This window comes from Carcharhinus amblyrhynchos, chromosome 27, assembly GCF_965287045.1.
Source record: "Carcharhinus amblyrhynchos chromosome 27, sCarAmb.v2.hapA, whole genome shotgun sequence".
Lineage (NCBI taxonomy): Eukaryota > Metazoa > Chordata > Chondrichthyes > Carcharhiniformes > Carcharhinidae > Carcharhinus > Carcharhinus amblyrhynchos.
Window position 1 is genome coordinate 20,434,950 of NC_137350.1, and position 19,507 is coordinate 20,454,456.

The 19,507-nt window shown below is 44.9% G+C and overlaps 1 protein-coding gene across 1 annotated transcript in view; it reads right to left on the reverse strand.

Annotated features, from left to right (window-relative positions):
* Positions 1–19,507, reverse strand: part of LOC145359265 (neurabin-2-like) — a 236,776-nt gene that overhangs the window by 42,569 nt on the left and 174,700 nt on the right. The window contains exon 6 of the mRNA XM_080213792.1: positions 14,492–14,627. Within this exon, the coding sequence (XP_080069918.1) occupies positions 14,492–14,627 (136 nt within the window). The remainder of the gene's footprint in view (positions 1–14,491; positions 14,628–19,507) is intronic.

Below are 19,507 nucleotides of genomic sequence, written 5' to 3' on the forward strand. Positions count from 1 at the left end.
GCCCCAAGAACTCAGCAGCCGCCTTCAAGGTGAGATTAGGCTCTGCCCCTTCCCCTATTGGCGAGAATTGCATCTGGGCTTTTTTTTTGCACTTAGGTTTTTTACAATTGCAACAGGGAGCTCGCCCAGAATTTGGTGTGATTCTTTCCTATTTTGACACGAATAATTTTTACATAAAATTCTGCCCAACTGCATACATAAGTCATCATGTGACAAGTAATTAGGAAAGCAAATGGTATTATGGTCTATATTACAAATGATGGGAGCCGAAGAGTAAAGGGGTCTTGCTGCAATTATATGGAGCCCTGGTGAGACGACATCAGGGATAATGTATACAATTCTGGTCTCCTTACCAAACGAAGGATATAAAGAGAATGTAACGGAGGCTCACTAGGTTGAACCCTAGGCTGAGGGGATTTTCTATGAGGAGAGGTTGAGTAAACTAGGCCTAGAGTTTAGAAGGTCAGCTAATCGTAAAGGACTTTCAAAGGGTAGATGCTGAAAGGGTGGTTGGAATTCTCCAAAGTTGCATGTCCCGTCACTGCTGCCAGTGAGAATGGAAAATTTGGCGCACAGCTACACATTCCTTTGATTCAATGTGAAAACTCTCCCTTCCCCCCCCCCCCATTCCCACATCAGACCATCTGTCTCTTGTTCTTAAGTTTGCTACGTCTTTGTTGCAATCTCTCTCAGCTACGGTAGAATAGCCAACACATTTTCCCTCTCTGATGAAGAGTTAAACAGACTCTGTTTACTCTCCCTTCGGGTGCTGTCAAACCTGTTGAGTTTTTCCAGCATTCTCTGCTTTTACCACAATTATTCTACATAGTCGGTCAGAGGAAGCTCCATGCAGGTCCATATTTATGCATGCCCACAGCTGCAGTGGGTTCGAACACATTTTAAATGTCTCAAAAGGATGTGCAGAAATGTTCACAACTTCTGAAGATTCAGATCACTGCTTAATTAATTGACACGTGCCCAATAAATCACCTGAACACATTTTACAAGCGGTTTTGCACAGGAACTGAGTTATAACACCAGATGCGAAGACCGATGGGTGTGAAACCACCTACTGAGGAGATTTCAGTGCTCAGACCAAGTTATCCTGACAATTTTCACCCCTTGCATCAGTGCAGAGATGATAGGGAACAGCAGTCAAAGTGAGATAAAAAAGAACTCATCAAAATGATTGACATATCAGGGAGGAAGACCAATTTTTGGATCTAGAGGACGGCATGGTGGCACAGTGGTTAGCACTGTTTCCTGAGGGGATTTTCCACTCCTTCCCCACCCCATCTCCACCCTGCTAGGGAGCCGTGTGGAGTTTGCACGTTCCCCACCTCCCCCCCCCGCCCCCCGTGTCTGGGTTTCCTTATAAAGGCAGAAGAATGGGGATGAAAAACATGTCAGCCATGATTGAATGGCAGAGCAGACTCGATGGGCCCACTGGCCTAATTCTGCTCCTGTGTCTTACGGTTCTCCAGATGCTTCGGTTTCCTCCCACAGTCCAAAGATGTGCAGGTTAGTAGTGGATTGGCCATGAAAAATTGCCCCTTAAGTGTCCAAAGATGTGAAGTTTAGAGGAATTAGTGGGGTAAGTAAGTGGGGTTACGGGGAGAGAGTCTAGATGGATACTCTGTTGGGAAGTCAGTGCAGACTCGATGGGCCTAATGGCCTCCTTCTGCACTGTAGGGATTCTATGGTTCTAAGGTGAATGACGCAAATTTCCAGTTGTTAAATGAATAAAGAAGGGAAACAAATAAATATATATGTACATATAGATATTAGAGAATCAGTTACAGACTTGAATGGCTCATTATAATGTCCAACCTCAGCCATCTGTAAAGAGAGAATATCTAAAGTGCGGTGAGAATGACCCACTAATTTGTCACAATTTTGCTGTGTTAATCTACATAATTTTTTTAAAAAGGCATTCTCCATTTCTTCCCCAAACCAGCTCAGAGGCCTGAGGCTGGCCATTCTGAATCAGCTTGAGAAAACAGTCTGGAGACGACTCTCTCACTGACACACCCCCCCAATTCCTTCCTGTGTCAGGGGAGAGTCTGACCTCTATTCTGTGTCCCTGTTAAAGCAGGAAGTCAGTGTGATTCCAGGCAGAGGTTCAGCTGCGTCACTCTGTGGCACCAGCTGTTAGGCGTGGAGTTTCACTGAGCAGGGATGGCTCAGGGAACCCTTTTAGAACTTTGGGTCTGTCCCGATTCTGGGATTCCTGACCACATTCCCTGGCTGGCTGATTTTCGGGAAGTGTTTCTTCAGGGTGCGGGCAGGTTTGGGTCAAAAGACCACACCCAGCGCAGCCGACCTGACTGTCTCCATTGAAGAGAGGCATGTCCCACTCCTCTGCAAGTCTCATGGTGGCAGGCCAGGCTTTTCAAGAGCCATGGTTCACACTTCCTCAGGGCACTCTATAATGAAGCATAGTGTGTAAGAAGGGCGCATGTAAAAGGTGAGTTCAAAAGATACTGCTCACGCTCCCTATGCAGAAGTATGCCCTCCCCTCACCCCCAACACCCTGGTTACTCACGCCCCTTATGCCAGCTAAGCCCCTCCTACTCCCACGATCCTTCCATGCCTAGCAATACCCCTCCGGTTGGCATGGATGAGTGGAAGGGGAGTTTGTGTGTGTGGGTGTGTGTGTGGGTGTGTCTGTGCTTGTGTGTGTGTGTGTGTGCATGCATGTGTGCTTGTGTATGCGCACATGCTTGTGTCCATGCTTGTGTGCATGTGCGTGTGCGCGTGTGCATGCTTGTGTGTGTGTGTGTGTGTGTGTGTGTGTGTGTGTGCGCGCGCGCGCGCATGCTTGTATATGTGTGTGTGTGTGTGTGCGCTTGGACACCACACGGCCTCTGTAGCTGCCCCCCGACCCCCTCCCGATTTGGTTAGCTCTACTCTGGCCCGCAATCGGCACCGCAGCTACTTTCTCTCGAGGCGTGTGGGCTGAGCTGGGAAGTTTCCTGACCACTGGTGCCCAGCCTGGGAATGAAAGTCCAGCCCTAGACATTCAAATGGGCTGCATTGACACACTGCATGGAACAATAAAATTTCATTCCAACAACAACAGCGTTTAAAGGGCAACATTTTGAAGACTTATAGCTCTGTTTTGCTTCAGAAAAGGTTTCTGTGTCTGCAATCGAGTAAATCAACTTTGTCAGAAATGCATTCGGTGGACAAAGGAGGTATTGTGGTTGACAGTTTAGTGTTGATAGGATATATTCATCAAGTGACTAGTTGTTATTTAAAACTCTTCATCCATTGGCATTATAAACAGCACTTCAGTATCATCCAAAGCTTATGCTTTCTGTGAGATTCAGCAGGCCTTTGTTGTAACACTAATGATATTCTCAACGTTGAAGAGAATGTCCTTCAGGAGAACTTGAGTCAGTTTGGGTCTCTCCTGTACACTGAGCAGCCTGCGATATTCCCTGTCCATTACAGTGGGCAGGATTTTCCACATCCTCCCCACCCTGCAGTGCAATTTGTGGCAGCGGAGGCAACCCACCATTAGCCAGTGGCAACACCTTCCAGTCCCGCTGCCGACAATGGGTCGCCCCGTTGTTCACACCCTCGGCCACCAGGGAACCTGTGGTGGGAGCTGCAGTCGACAGAACTGGGAGATCCCACTGGCAGGATCAGCTGGACAATGAATGGGAGATATTATTAGGATAGGATCCCTACAGTGTAGAGAGAGGCCATTCAGCCCATCAAGCCTGCACTGACAACAATCCTACCTAGGCCCTATTCCCCTATTTACCCTACTAATCCCCATGACACTAAGAGCAATTTAGCATGGCCAATCAACCTAATCTTCACATTTTTGGATTATGGGAGGAAACCAGAGCACCCGGAGGAAACCCACACAGACACAGGGAGAACATGCAAACTCCACACAGATAGGGACTGAAATTGAACCTGGGTCCCTGGCGCTATGAGGCAGCAGTGCTAATCACTGTGCCACCATGTAGATTTATATTGTATATACATGTCTTTATACAACCAGGCTATCATTATTGTAAAAGTCATGATCTACTCCACCCACTTGGAGTCTCTTTGCTGTGTCTATGGAGGACTGAGTTCCCAGCAAAGAACATGTAGTCTCCATCACTTCACTCACTAACACTTCACTCACTAACTCTTCACTGCCTCAGGAACTCCTGCTGACCCTAAAAGAATTGCCACAGGTCTTGGACAGCACTTCAAAGGAGAAAGTTGGCTGAGGATGAAGTCTTTCCTCTTCCTTCTCCAGAAGTACCTTCTGCTACAAAGACCCATGGCCAAGCAGCCAGCAGCTGTTTCTCCTGCAGCCTCTGCCTGGAAATCTGGTTATAGTCATGGTGCACCTCAGGTAAGGCACGCCTGTCTGGCACGTGGCAGGGGGATTGCAGAGAATAATCATCCTTATTACTTCCGGAAGATTGGCGTGATCATATGGAGAGGTGATCTTTCAGGCGTTGGGCTCATGTCAAGCCTGCCCAGACTGGATCACTCTCTCCCTTCGCCATTTGCCACAAAAACAAGTTTGAGCCATTCTAATCTGGTCTGTAATAAAGTTGAAATGTCCACAATAGACATTAAATCTGGGGACCCAGGTTCGAATCCCGCCACAACAGATGGTGGGATTTGAATTCAGTATCAAAAATATCTGGAATTAAGAATCTACTGACAACCATGAAACCACCGTCAATTGTTGTAAAAACCATCTGCTTCACGAATGTCCCTTAGGGAAGGAAATCTACCTGATCTGACCTACACACGTCTCCAGAACCACAGCACCCTCACCGCTCTCTGGGCAAGTAGGGATGGGCAATAAAAGCTGGCCAGCCAACGGCACACATGTACAACGAATTAATAAAAAAAAAGTAACAATCGATATCTGGAGTAGGAAATGGTAAATTGTGCTTAAAGTTGCTAAGTACAGAGAGAATCTACTGAGAGTTTTATTCTGTGCGTGACCTACATAATACATGACCTGCTGTGTTTGATTTATGATCTTGACATTACTTTTCAAAAGAGTTCCATTCCACAAACTGATATTTAGCACCCAAAAATATACAGATCTGAAGAATTCCCCCAACAGAGTTTTCCTGGCAAAGACATCTGCGCTTTTGATTTACTTCCAAATAGCCAAAAAAAAAATTATAACTGACCCGACAGCGATTAACTGCTCTAATTTAAAAAGGTTTCCTGATTCTTCTCGGAGGTTTCTACTGCTACTGAAAAGCCTATTCACACGAAAAAGGCTGGATTTCCCCTGTCCTTGCCACCTGATTTCAGGCAATTCCGAGATGGTAAGTGGAGAGAATCCCCGGGATTGGGGTTTTCCTTCACAGATGCAGATTCCCATATTCAAAGGAACAACTAGAATACATAAATAAACAGTGGCATTGGCTCTGAGCAATGGTAGCATCCTCTTGGAGGCCAATGCTCTGTAAATGGTGGCCATTATGTGGAGATGCTGGCACTGGACTGGGGTGGGCACAGTAAGAAGACTCACAACACCAGGATAAAGTCCAACAAGTTTATGTGGAGCCACAAGCTTTCAAGTCAGATGAATGGAGACCACTCAATTGATGAAGGAGCAGCGCTCTGAAAGCTTGTGCTTCCAAATAAACCTGTTGGATTTTAACCTGATGTTGTGAGACTTCTTACTGTAAAAGGTGGACCAATCATTTATGGGAGAAATAGTTTTCCTCGCTCAATTTGGTCCTCCTCATCCTCTGTCCTGGAGGTGGCGCTGTTCTGCTATGACAGATGTCAAAGGCATCAAGAACAATTTTCCTCCCTCTCCCAGGGGTCACTTCCCCAAGGCAGGTAGGCATTCAGCCAGAACCACATCAAAACAATCTTAGCTGGGCCAATCCTGGGAAATTTGGCAGTGCCACTGATATAGAAATTGGGCCGTTCCATTGTCGGCCGTGCTAACCTTCCACAGCCCTTCCGCCAAGATGGAAAATGTGGCCTTTCGTGTCTACCGGAAAGGGAACACAAGAGAGAGAAAGAGCAATCCAAAGCAAAGTGGAGATCACGCCATGCAGGGTTTTCCAATCCAACAGCACTCCAACACCACAAACCTTCACAAATAGTCGGCTGTTGTTATTATTGTTATTGTTGTTGAGAAGGCCACTGGCTGTGACACCCATCTGGTATGAAAATAACTCTAAATCCTACAACGCAGTTCAGAATAGAAAATGGAATGATCAGTTGTGAGGTTTCAAATGGTGAATGAACATAGAAGCAGCGGAACATGGCATTGCATCAAGGAAGATTTCGACTACATTTGATAATGAAGGCATTTTCTTTCAGCCTTATTGTGCACCATGAATTTGAGTTTCTGGGGTTGTCCTTTTGCCACTTCTTAATAATCTGACTCCTCGATGAGTTTAGCAACTCCATACATGACGATATGCGCACACACTCAATGCATTAGGTAGAAATTACTATTCGGTCAAAGGACATTCAGCCCAACTGTTTTGATGGTTCTGCTCTATAGTGTTCAGCCCCAATCACATGTACTGCAGTGATCACATGATCCTTTATCGCTTTAACTTCAACCACCTACCTAATTTATTCTTAAATGTTGAGGGTCTCTTCTTTGGTCACTAATTGGTACAGTTTACAGCCTCACAAAACCATGCTGCAAAGTTTCTACCATCCTGTCCTAATTCTTACATTCAAACTTACAATCTCTCATTCTTGACACCCTCAATCACTGAAGACAGCCCATCTCGATTTACCCGATCTCACCACAATTCTCAACGCCTGCACCAAATATGGTGACACTGCTGCATCACAGCACCAGGGACCTGGGTTTAATTCCCAGCTTGGGTCACTGTCTGGGCTTTACACATTCTCCCCGTGTCTGTGTGGATTTCCTCCAGGTGCTCCGGTTTCCTCCCATAGTCCAAAAGACATGCTGGTTAGGTACACTGGCCAGGTTAAACTCTCTCTCAGCGCACCCAAACAGGTGTCAGAATGTGGTGACTAGGGGATTTTCACAGTAACTTCATTGCAGTGTTAATGTAAGCCTACTTATGACACTAATAAATAAACTTTTAAAAAATAATCCAATAATCTCTCTGCTCTAAGGACAGTCCCAATGGCTTGGTTTTGTATTTTAAGCTCTGGAATACTCTCATCTCTCCCCATCTCTACAACACTTCTTTCTTTTAAGACATTCCACATAAAAGCCAACCTTAGGGTGGCATGGTGGTACAGTGGTTAGCACTGCTGCCACACAGTGCCAGGGACCTGGGTTCAATTCTGGCCTTGAGTCACTGTCTGTGTGGAGTTTACATGTTCTCGCCATGTCTGCATGGGTTTCCTCCAGGCATTCCGATTTCCTCCTACAGTCCGAAGATGTGCAGGTTAGGTGGATTGCCATGGTAAATTGCCCCTTAGTGTCTCAAGATATGTAAGTTAAGGGAAGTGGCGGTGGGGGATGGGGGGTGTTAATACAAAGAATTACGGGAATATAGAACATAGAACACTACAGTACAAACAGATCCTTCGGCCCACAAGTTGCGCCGATCATATCTATACCTAGCAAGCCATAGAACTATCTGTAACTCCCAATCCCATTAAATCCCATATATTCATCCAGGAGTCTTTTAAAAGACCCCAGCGAGTTCGCCTCCACCACCACCGACGGCAGCCGATTCTGCTCACTCACCACCCTCTGAGTGAAAAACTTACCCCTGACATCTCCTCTGTACTTGCTTCCCAGCACCTTAAACCTGTGTCCTCTCGTAGCGACCATTTCAGCCCTGGGAAATAGCCTCCGAGAATCCACCCTATCTATTCCTCTCAACGTTTTATAAACCTCTATCAGGTCGCCTCTCAACCTTTGTCTCTCCGGGGAGAAGAGACCGAGCTCTTATGGTCTGGGTGGGATGCTCTGTCAGAGAATTGGTGAAGGCTGAATGGGCTCCTTTTGCACTAGAGGGGTTCTTTGATTCTTTGAAGAAACATTTGGTCATCTAATCGCTAACTCCTCACACAGCTCAGCATCATGCTTTGTTTGATATTGCTCATGTGTAGTGTTTGGGGCTTTTTAATATGTTAAACATAAGTTGCTGTTTTATTTCCTCATGACAGGTAGCATTCTAATGAATCTATACTGTGGTTTCTCGATCGCCTGAATATTCTTCCTGTATCCAAAACTATAGATGGTACTTCTGCTGGGATCTTACTGTTGTTTTATATTGATTCACCATTTAACTTCATCACTTACATTCACTACATATCGGTTTAAAAACAGTTCCACTGGAGATGCTGTTTTCAAGATCTTGAGTGGGATTTTCCAGCAATGCACGCCCCAAAACTGGAAAATCCCCTGCGAGGTCAACGAACCATTGCATTACCCTGTTCCTCACCCGCTACGATTCCCGTGGCGGGCAGGAAGGGGAAAGCTTGCCTCCTCCTCCTTGTGAACCCGCAACCTCAAACACACCAGCTCTTCCTGACCACCCGGTTTTCCCCAGTCAAGATCTGTTCTTTAAATGTGCTGTGTTACATTTGATTTCTATCAGCTTTTGTATTGTATTTGCTACTGCCCATCGTTCTGTACAGAAAGATCCCCGCTGACGGTAAATCTGTCACCATCAGGTTGCTTTTCAAATGATATTTCTTATCCAACATGACACAACATAAATGCCATCTTCAAACATACACGGTCTCAGGGAACTCACAAATTTGTTGGCATTTCAGTAACAGGAGAGACCTCAGAAATATCATTTCACCTGCTCCCCAGACCCATGTAATATTTTCTCCCGCTAGTTTTTGTTAATAGTGTTGCGAAGTTGAGTAGAGTAATTGTAGATTGGTATCTGTAAAATTGCCTGTTTAAAATGTGGTGCTTTTTCTGGGCTAAGAGGGAAAAAAACTGCAAGTACATAGAGAACCCAAAATGAGACATTTGCGTCGAAAGGCCAAGCAGCAGGGTTACCAAGGCAACAGGCTTTCAGGCATTTGAATTTTTTTTAATTCAGTCGATCAATTTGAACTAGACGCTTAGATCCTAAGGATCTATTAAATTTAAATCTGATGGTTTTGGCAACCTAGCACCAATCATATTGTGGGGGATATCGATACGTCATCACAGGTATAAAAGGAAGGGGGCAGTGCGACAGAGGAGGAGAGCAACTGCCACAGCTCACAGCTATTAGCTCAAAGCCTCATCTCGATAGAAAAGGTACCAAAGAAGAAAGAAGTCCCATACAGAAGAATCAACAGAAAAGGCCTAGAATATTCCAGAAGACGCTGAACCTGGTTATAATTTAGACAGAGGCTAACATTCTGTTTTTTTGTTAACGGGTGGGAATTGTATTTATCTAAACAGCATTCCATTAGAATCACGTTTTATTGGGTGTGTTAATAGTTTAGTTAACTTGTTCACTGTTAGTTGGATAAATAAAGTGTTACTTGTTGACTTTAGAGAGAGTGTCAGGGAATTATTTTTATTTAACCACTAAAGGCTTCTGAAGAGCAGATTACACCACTTCACACTGACTTTCACAGATTATAGGGCGAGTACTAATCTTCGAGTGGTTAGGTGTTAGTTCTTGGAGCGGGGGCTGGGGGGGGGGTCAACCTCTGCTTCATAACAATATATACTTTGTTAGTGCTGAAGTTCTGGTTAGCTCATTTGGCTAGATTTTAAAGGGTCATCTGGACCCGAAACATCAGCTCTTTTCTCTCCTCACAGATGCTGCCAGACCTGCTGAGATTTTCCAGCGTTTTCTCTTTAGATTTTAAAAGGGGGTGCAGGAGCAGAAGAATCTTTTTATACAAGTCATTGATGGTGGCAAGAGAGCTTGAGAGAGTGGTAATTAAAGCATCCTAGGCTTTTTTCAAAGGGGCACAGAATGTAAGAGAAAGGAGCTTACATTAAACTTGTAGAAAACACTGGTTCAGCCTCATCTGGAATACTGCATCCAGTTCCAGGTGCCACACTTCAGAAATGATGTGACAGCATGCGAAAGAGTGCAGAAAAGATTCACGAGAATGGTTCCAAGGATGAAGAATTTCAGTATCGTAGCTAGATTGGAGAAGGTGGGACTGTTCTGACTGGGGGACAGAAAAAGGTTGAGGGGTTTTTAAAATCTTCAGAGATCCAGGGAAAGTGGATAAGGAAAAAGCGTTCACGCTGGTGGAAGGGTAGAGAATAAGGGCTGGGCACGGGTTCAAGTTATTTGGCAACAGAAGCAAAGAAGACATGAGGAGAAACTTTTTCACATACTGAATGCATAAGATCTGGAACGTGCTGCCTGAGGGGTGTAGTGGAGGAATCGAGGGGTTTGAGGGGGAATTGGATTCTTATCTGAAAAGGAAGAATGTGGAGGGTGATGGGGAGCAGGGTGAGGAATGGCTCTTATTTGGAGAGTCAACACAAACACAATGGCCTAGTTCTGTAAAAATTCTTTGATTCTGTGAATACTTGATGTTAGAAATGAATGTGTTCTCCAAACTTGCCCATCATGTCAAACCCAAGGATCTCCAGCAGTCCCTAGTTTACTCTGAGCTGCAGCTAAGCATATGCAATTCACGCCAACCCCTGTTCTTTAAAACTAATCTCCTGTGCGATCTGCAAATGGATGGGGCAATATTATGTGTATAGATATTGTGCATATATACAATACGTGCACAATATCTCTTTTCTTTATATTGCATCCAAAGTTCAGGCACATGTAGGAAGTAGAGTTGAACAGAAGCTGTGACATCAGCTGTCGTGACTGATGTTGTTTTTGGCTGTAAAAAAGTCTCAGAAGTAATATTTAATAAATGGATTTCTCCACAAGATCTTGGATATGGCATCATTTGAAATAACACCAAGATTCCCAGAAAGCGGTCAGGGGATTGGGCAACTGTCCTCTGGGTTTCCTTACGACATGAAGGCACAGTGGTTAGCACTGCTGCCTCGCAATGCCAGGGACCTGGGTTCAGTTCCGGCCTCGGGTGACTGTCTGCGTGGGTTTCCTCTGGGTGCTCTGGTCTCCTCCCACACTCCAATGATGTGCGGGATAGGTTGATTGGCTATAGTAAATTGCCGTTTAGTGTCAGGGAGACTAGCTAGGGTAAATAGGTGGCGTTATGGGGATAGAGCCTGGGTGGGATCGTGGTCAGTGCAGACTTGATGGGCCAAATTGATGATTAGGTACACTGACTCAAACAAGCACCAGAGTGTGACAACTAGGGGAATTTCACAGTAACTTAATTGCAGTGTTAATGTAAGCCTTACTTGTGACCAAAAAATAAACTTTAAATGGCCTCCTTTTGCACTGTAAGGATGCTATAGTAAGATAGCAGCAATATATGATCCAATTGGTCATCCATATTATGCCACCCATTTGCCCCCAGGGTCTTTGTTCCATAGGAGACAAGACATTGCTAAGTTGCTCTGCGCACGAGACATACATCAGCCTCAACACAGCAAGGACAAAGTTCCAGCTCTGATCTTGGTGATGCTGGATAGAACAATGGGGAAATAGTTTCCTCATCCACGTGAAACTGGGGAGTGACCTCAGACTCAATTCTCAATATTGGAGTGACGCCAGCCTTTGCTCAGCATTGGCTGGTGTACTCAGCAAAGCAAAACTGAATGGAACCATTCCTTAGGTCGTTTTGTTTATTCCGCTTATTTGTAACTGTGCAGCTGATGTTTAAGGATGCATATTGTAATCCCCCCAAGGCAAGTTTTTGTGAATTGTGAGCTTCGGCGGCTGTGAGCTGTTCTGCGGGGTACTTATAGCCACTGGAAGACATTGATGTAGCAGTGCAGACCCAATTATAATGAATTTCAATACATGTGGGTCAGTGCACACCCCTGAGCACCAAAGCTAAGCTGGAATATATGTAGTACTAAACTCCAATTATGCCTGAGGTTGCTGTATCTTAATATTCTGGACTGTGGAATTCCCTGCTATCTTGATCCTCCCCCGTTTTTGTTAGTTAGTTCCCTGGGTTTGCCCTAACATATGCTAACTCTCTTCCACAAGGCCACCTGTTGTTCAGTTTTCCTCCCATTGAGGACTAGCCTTTTAGTTTTTACTGCTATTAGCACCTTCTTCAGTCTTTAATCCCACCATGAACACTCCCTTTGTCTTGTGTCCATGACATCTTTATCAATCTCTCCTTAGTTCCGACCGATCCCCGACCTATTCTATTCTGCCCCATCCCCCTTCTCTCAACCCCAACTATATAACTATCACATTTTTATCCCTCTTCGGTTTGATGGAAGAGTCATACGGACTCGAAACGCTGTTGCATCCTCCACAGAAGTTACCAGACTTGCTGAGTTTACCCAGCCTTTTCTGTTTTTATTTCAGCCTCTGCAGTATTTTGTTTTTATTAATGTAAGAACATAAGAACTAGGAGCAGGAATAGGCCAACTAGCTCCTCAAGACTGCTCCACCATCCAATAAGATCATGGCTGATCTTTTTGTGGGCTCAGTTCCACTTACCTGCCCGCTCACCATAGCCCTTAATTCCTTTACTGTTCAAAAATGTATCTATCCTTGCCTTAAAAACATTCAATGAGGTAGTCTCAACTGCTTCACTGGGCAGACAATTCCACAGATTCGCAACCCTTTGTGTGATGAAGTTCCTTCTCAACTCAGCCCTAAGTCTGCTCCCCCTTATTTTAAGGCCATGCCCCCTAGTTCTACTTTCACCTGCCAGTGGGAACAACTTTCCTCCTTCTTTCTTATCTATTCCCTTCATAATCTTATAAGTTTCTATAAGATTTATTTTCATTTATACTTGACTGCTTCCAAATAAGCAAATTATGAACAGTAGCTGAGCGATGGTAGTCCCCATGCATCCCAAAGAAAAACAACTTTTCCTACTTTAGCTTGTTCTTCCTTTTGCTCCATCATGCCAAATCAAAATCCGAGGCTACAGGGAAACTTCAAAACAGGAAAGATAATCCTGAATAGGCTGCACCAATCCACAGATTGATGAATAATCTGTCTGCTTAATCGAAGCAACTACTGGAAAGATTAGAGTTTACGACAAACCTCTATGGCAGAGGTTAAGGGGGTTGGGGGAGGCTGCGTTCATAAGATATAGGAGCAAAATTAGGCCATTTGGCCCATCTGCCATTCAATCATGGCTGATATGCTCCCCATCCCCATTTTCCTGCCTTGTGGGAGTGGGTCTCCTGATCGTTCATCATAGCTTCAATGGGAGATTTATGGAAAGCTGCAGAAACAGTGGAAACCATTGACGCTGTTTCCCTAGAGTTTCCGCAAAGCTTCCAAAGTAACAGTGGTCAATCAGGCCCCCCCACTACTAATGTCCCAAACCTGTTGGTGACAGGAACTCTTGTGAAATAAGCCATTTTCCTTGGGGGGGGGAAGTGAATTGGAGATACAGGGACTTTTTACATCTTGGGTGGGATTTTCCGGCCGCCCTCACCCCAAGACCACCAGACAGATCTTTACATGGTCCGAGTCCCACCCGCTCGAAGAAGATTTTGCCCCTTGCGACTGATCAGCAATATCAATTTTGTGTGCACACTCCACACATTGGTTGCCTAGAACCTACCGTGCTAGATGGCACAGTGGTTAGCACTGCTGTCCTATGGTGCCAAGGACCCGGGTTCAATTCCGGCTTGTGATCACTGTCTGTGTGGAGTTTGCACTTTCTCCCCATGTCTGCGTGGGTTTCCTCCAGTTTCCTCCCATATTCCAAAACTGTGCGGGTTAGGTTGATTGGCCATGTTAAATTGACACTAGTGTCAGGGGATTAGCAGAGTGAATGTACGGGGCTACAGAAATAGGGCCTAAGTGGGATTGTGGTCGATACAGACTCGATGGGCTAAATGGCCTCCTTCTGTGTTCTGGGATTCTATGATCCTATGGCTCTGGGGGCTGAATTCTCCAGCACTTTCCACTGGCATGACTTTCCAGTCTCGCCTATGATGACCCCCCCCCCAACTTCAGCAGGAAGCCCCTTCGTGAAGCCAATGAACAATGCAATGCACCTTCGAGATCAGCAGGACTGGGAGATCCCGCCGCTGGCCACTGGCGTGCTCCGCCGCCACTGGAACGCGTGCCACGGAGAGGGGCAGAAATCCCTCATGAATGAAGGTCGCAAAATGAAAAATGTTATTTCTTCCACACCATATGCAGTGGAAGTTCTATTTTATTTATTTATTAGAATCATATTCACGCTGCAATGAAGTTACTGTGAAAATCCACCTGTTTGCCACACTGCGGCGCCTGTCTGGGTACACTGAGGGAGAATTTAGTATGGCCAATGCACCCAACCAGTACATCTTTCGGACTGTGGGAGGAAACCATAGGAAGAGTCCGCATAGATAATGAACCAAGCCGGGAATCGAACCTGGGTCCCTGGCGCTGTGAGGCAGCAGTGCTAGTCACTGTGCCACCGTGCCATCTATTAGTTTGGCTGTCAACGAGAGTTGAAGATGATTCTTCAGTGGTACGTTTATGATATTTCTGAGATTTCCTACCTCCTCATCATCATCGACATATTGGCCGTAATGTTGCTCCATCATCTCCCTCTGCCGTCTCTCCTGCTCCAGGGTTTGACGAATCAGCTGAGCCACTTCACTGGTTTCTCCGGGTTTCTCCCGTCCAATCAGAAACCTACAATCAATGCCATTTTTCTGGTAAATATTTTTCATTTGCAATCCTTTCACTAATATTACAAAGCGGTCATTTAGGAACCATTTTCACACCATTAAAAACAGTTTCTCGTGATTAACCCTTCTCAAAAGGACAAATGGGACATGGAAAGGTTTAGCACGGACACAAAACCAAAATAATGTTGATGTCTGAAATCTGGGATAAAAACAGAAAGCACTGGAATTACTCAGCAGACCGGGCTGGTGGAGAGAGAAACACAGTTAATGTTTCAGGTTTCAGATGATGATAAGCATGAATAGCCATTGATCTGAACCATTAACCCTACTTCTCTCTGTACAGATAAGACCATACGATGATAAGACATAGGAGCAGAATTAGGCCACTCGGCCCATCGAGTCTGCTCCACCATTCAATCATGGCTGATATTTTTTTCTCATCCCCATTCTCCTGCCCTTTTCCCCTACCCCTGACCCCCTTATCAATCAAGAATCTATTTATCTCTCTATTAAAGACACTCAATGACCTGGCCTCCTGTGGCAATGAGTTCCACAGATTCGCCACCCTCCGGCTGAAGAAATTCCTCCTCATCATTGTTTTAAAGGATTGTCCCTTTAGCCTGAGGTTGTGCCCTCTGGTTCTAGTTTTTCCTACTAGTGGAAACATCCTCTCCACGCCCACTCTATCCAGGCTTCGCAGTATCCTGTAAGTTTCAATAAGATCCCTTCTCATTCTTCTAAACTCCAATGAGTTTATTAGATTCAGAAGGTTTATTCTAGCAGGGTTTAGACTAAATACTGAGAGGAAACACAGAGCTTCCAATATAGGTTTTAATTTGATTCTTGGTTCGCTAACATTCTAAACAGACAGACTAACACGGAAATCTTAGAGCTTGCTCCGCTCAAATTGAAATATTTCTCAACAGACTGCTGAGATCTGATTAGGCACATTGACAAAACATAGTTGTCCATAAGTTCCATTGTTTCGATTGGATTTCTTTTATAAAAACATATTTTATGTCATTTGGGCATCATTGGTTGGGCCAGCATTTATTGCCCTTGAGAAAGTGGTAGGGAGCTGCCGTCTTGAGCAGTTGCAATCCATGGGAAGATGATAGTCTAGTGATGTTATCGCCAGACCATTAATCCAGAAACTCAGCTAATTCTCTGGGGACCCGGCTTTGGATCCCACCACAGCAGATGGTGCAATTTGTATTCAATAAAAAAAATGTGGAATTAAGAATCGACTGATGATCATGAAATCATTGTCGATTATCAGAAAAAAACCCATCTGGTTCACTAATGTCCTTTAGGGAAGGAAATCTGCCATCCTTACCTGGTCTGGCCTACATGAGACTCCAGAGCCACAGCAATGTCATTGTCTCTCAACTGTCTTTGGGCAACTAGGATGGGCAATAAATGCTGGCTATCCAGCGACACCCATGTCCATCTATGTGGTGTAGGTACCATCTAGAAGGAAAAGAGCAGCAGATGCATGGGAACACCACCACATGCAAGTTCCCCTCCAAGCCACAGAGCATCCTAACTGGAAACCATATCACCACCATTCCTGCAGAGGATTACATTGGGCTGATTACCCTTCTAATCTCTTCCAGCCAATAATCCCCATCCTGGTAATGGTATGTTGGGTAGTAACATCTCCCTAATGTTGGCTTGGATTTTCAAACACTGTGGATTTCTGTCGGATGCAGTTCCTGCTATGAAGTATCACCTGCCAAGGGGTAGCACTGCTGTGTTGACACCAAGTGACCAGCTACTCATTTACACCCTTAATTTGATATGCAAACTTGTCTCCTTTCCCAAACACTGAACATAAACAAGGCACTTTCAATTTTCTGCACGATTCCTTCATCAGGCAGACAAGTCCCTGGCAGAAATACAGGAGGCTGAATTTCCATGACTCAACCAAAGCCACAGCCTCTGAAGTGTGCTCTATGCTCTCCTCCTCTTTCGTACGCAGCTTCCCCTGCGTGACTGGTAAATAATTGGCTCCTTGCTGGCCTAGCTAACAATTCCAAATGACAAAAAGATTTACACCTATTCAGGTTTAAACACAGTCATGCAGACATTGCTTTAACATAACAAATATTTCAATTCTCGATGGCTGTGTTGATACTCGGAGCCTGAGAATGGCTGAGTTATTAATTATGGGTTAACGCACAATTTTACGAAACAATCTTTCTGTTTTAACATTAAAAATTTACCAGCACTAAAACTGCAAGGAGATTCCATGCAAACACGTATCAATATTACGTGCAGTAATTTCTGAGCTACATTTCTGGGCCTAGTGGGATTATGGCTAGACAACTAATCCAGAAATTCAGCTAATGTTCTGGGGACCCGGGTTCAAATCCCGCCATGACAGCTCGTGGAATTTGAATTCAGTGAGTAATAAATCTGGAATTAAGAATCTACTGATGACCATGAATCCATTGCCAATTATCAGAAAAACCCATCTGGTTCACTAATATCCTTCAGCGACACCCATATCCCACGATTGAATGGAAAAAAGGTTCGCTAATATCCTTTAAGGAAGGAAATCTGCTGTCCTTACTTGGTCTGGCCCATTAGTAACTCCAGAGCCACAGCGATGTGATTGATTCTCAATGCCCTCAGGCAACTAAGATGGCAATAAATGGTGGCCAGCCAACAATGCCCATGTCCCACAAATGAATTACAAAACTGGTCACTAACGTCCTTTAGGGATCATAGAATCCTACAGTGCAGAAGGGGACCATTCAGCCCATCAGGTCAGCACCGACCACAATCCCACCCAGGCCCTATCCCCATAACCCCATGCATTTACCCTACCTTGTCTCTCTGACACGAAGGGACAATTTAGCATGGCCAGTCCATCTAACCCTAGGGAAGGAAATCTGCCATCCTTACCTGATCTGGCCTACATGTGACTCCAGAGCAATGTCCTGGAAGGACAACTAAGGATGGGCTAATGAATGCTGCCCAGTCAACGATGCCCATATGCCACAAATGATTAAAAAAAACAACTTCTTCAGAAGGTACAAACATCTGTTGTTCACCTCGACCTTCTTGGCTTCCACACACAGCATGTAGGAGGTTTAGGATGTGATGACTGATGCCATTCTACAGTATCCTGATCCCCATTCTCTCCCTACCCCCCCTGCCAACACCCCCCCGAAAATTTAGCAGTTCTGATCTGGGCCACCTTGCAGCAACACGGTGTTTCCTTCTCGGGGAGAGACTCCAACTGTTGGGAGCATATAAATGACTTGGCGGGGAGCCTGAGACCTGCCAGCTGACTGGGAGAAACACTGACTCGAGCCTGCATCTCACACTCGACCACCTGCCCAGACAGCAGGAAGTGGTAGTGAACTGGTGATCACCTCCCATTGGGGCAGAAATGAAGAGGAAAACAAACTCATTCCAAAGGCGCAAATCAGACATGGATAGATGTTTCTTAAGGAGGGGATCAGTGCAGCGAGCAACTCTTCCTTTGTCCAATCAATACCCCACGAAGCAAAATGTTCAGGGAATGAACTCATGGTCTAGCAGACACCTTGCCTTAAGCAGACATTTCAGTAACAGAGCAGCCATTATCTCGTCACATTTTTCTGTTTATTTTATTAGTTCACGTTATAAATACAGGGATTATTCAGGCAAATGGCTCAGCGGTTTTGCTACTGTCAGAATTTGCTTTCACACAAACATTGGATTTTTAAACATAAGAAACAAACAGGCGCAGTAGCACCAGCACCGCGTGCAAGAAAACCTTGTGTAAATCTTACAAGGGTCTGCTCCCAGTCACTGCAAATAGTCTGCCCAAGGAACAACTGACCTACTTGCAGAAGTATCTGTAGATCTGGGTAACAAGGCGTAATAGAAAAATTCAAAGCGACATTTGAACTAAAAAGCAATAGTGATACGTGATGTAAGAATATAATACAACATGATCATAGAATCCCTACAGTGCAGAAGGAGGCCATTTGGCCCACTGGCTCTGCACTGGCTCTCCCGCATTCTATCCAGGCCCCAGTCCCGCAACCTCATGTACTAACCCTGCTAAATACATTTACTTCTACCTTTTGAAACTATAACCAGGGGGCATGCCCTCAAAATAAGATTTAGGACTGAGTTGAGGAAGAACTTCTTCACCTAAAGGGTTGTGAATCTGTGGAATTTCCTGCCCAGTGAAACAGTTGAGGCTACCTCATTGAATGTTTTTAAGGCGAGGATAGATACATTTTTGAACAGTAAAGGAATTAAGGGTTATGCTGAGTGGGTGGATAAGTGGAGCTGAGTCCATGAGAAGATCAGCCATGACCTCACTGAATGGTGAAGCAGACTCGAGGGGCCAGGTGGCCTACTCCTAGTTCTTACGTTCTAATCCCCTGAACCCACATATCCTGAGTCACTAAGTGGCAATTTATCATAGCCAATCAAGCTAACCTGCATATCTTTGGACTGTGGGAGGAAACCAGAGCACCCGAAGGAAACCCCCACAGACACGGGGAGAACATGTAAACTTCACACAGTCACCCACTCCAGAATCGAACATTTTATGATGGGAAAGTTTTTAAATTATGATGTGCTAAGTGGATAAAGATCACTTGCTTTTTGTGTAGATTAATCTTGGATTGAGATTCCATGAAATGATCTGGTATTAAATTGCAGGAAAAATGAACAATTTTGCAAGGTTTTGTCTCATGTCCCAGTGATGTGCGAGGTAGGTTTGATTCCCTCATGGGGTCAGTCAGTACTCAGGTGTCTTCAGTGACAGCCTGAAGCAGCTATTAGTCACCTTGTTTTGGTATCTCTCTCTTCTCAATTAGACAGTACTGTACAGAGCAGTTGGGTCAAGTTAACAAACTCGGTGAGTTGTGTCTG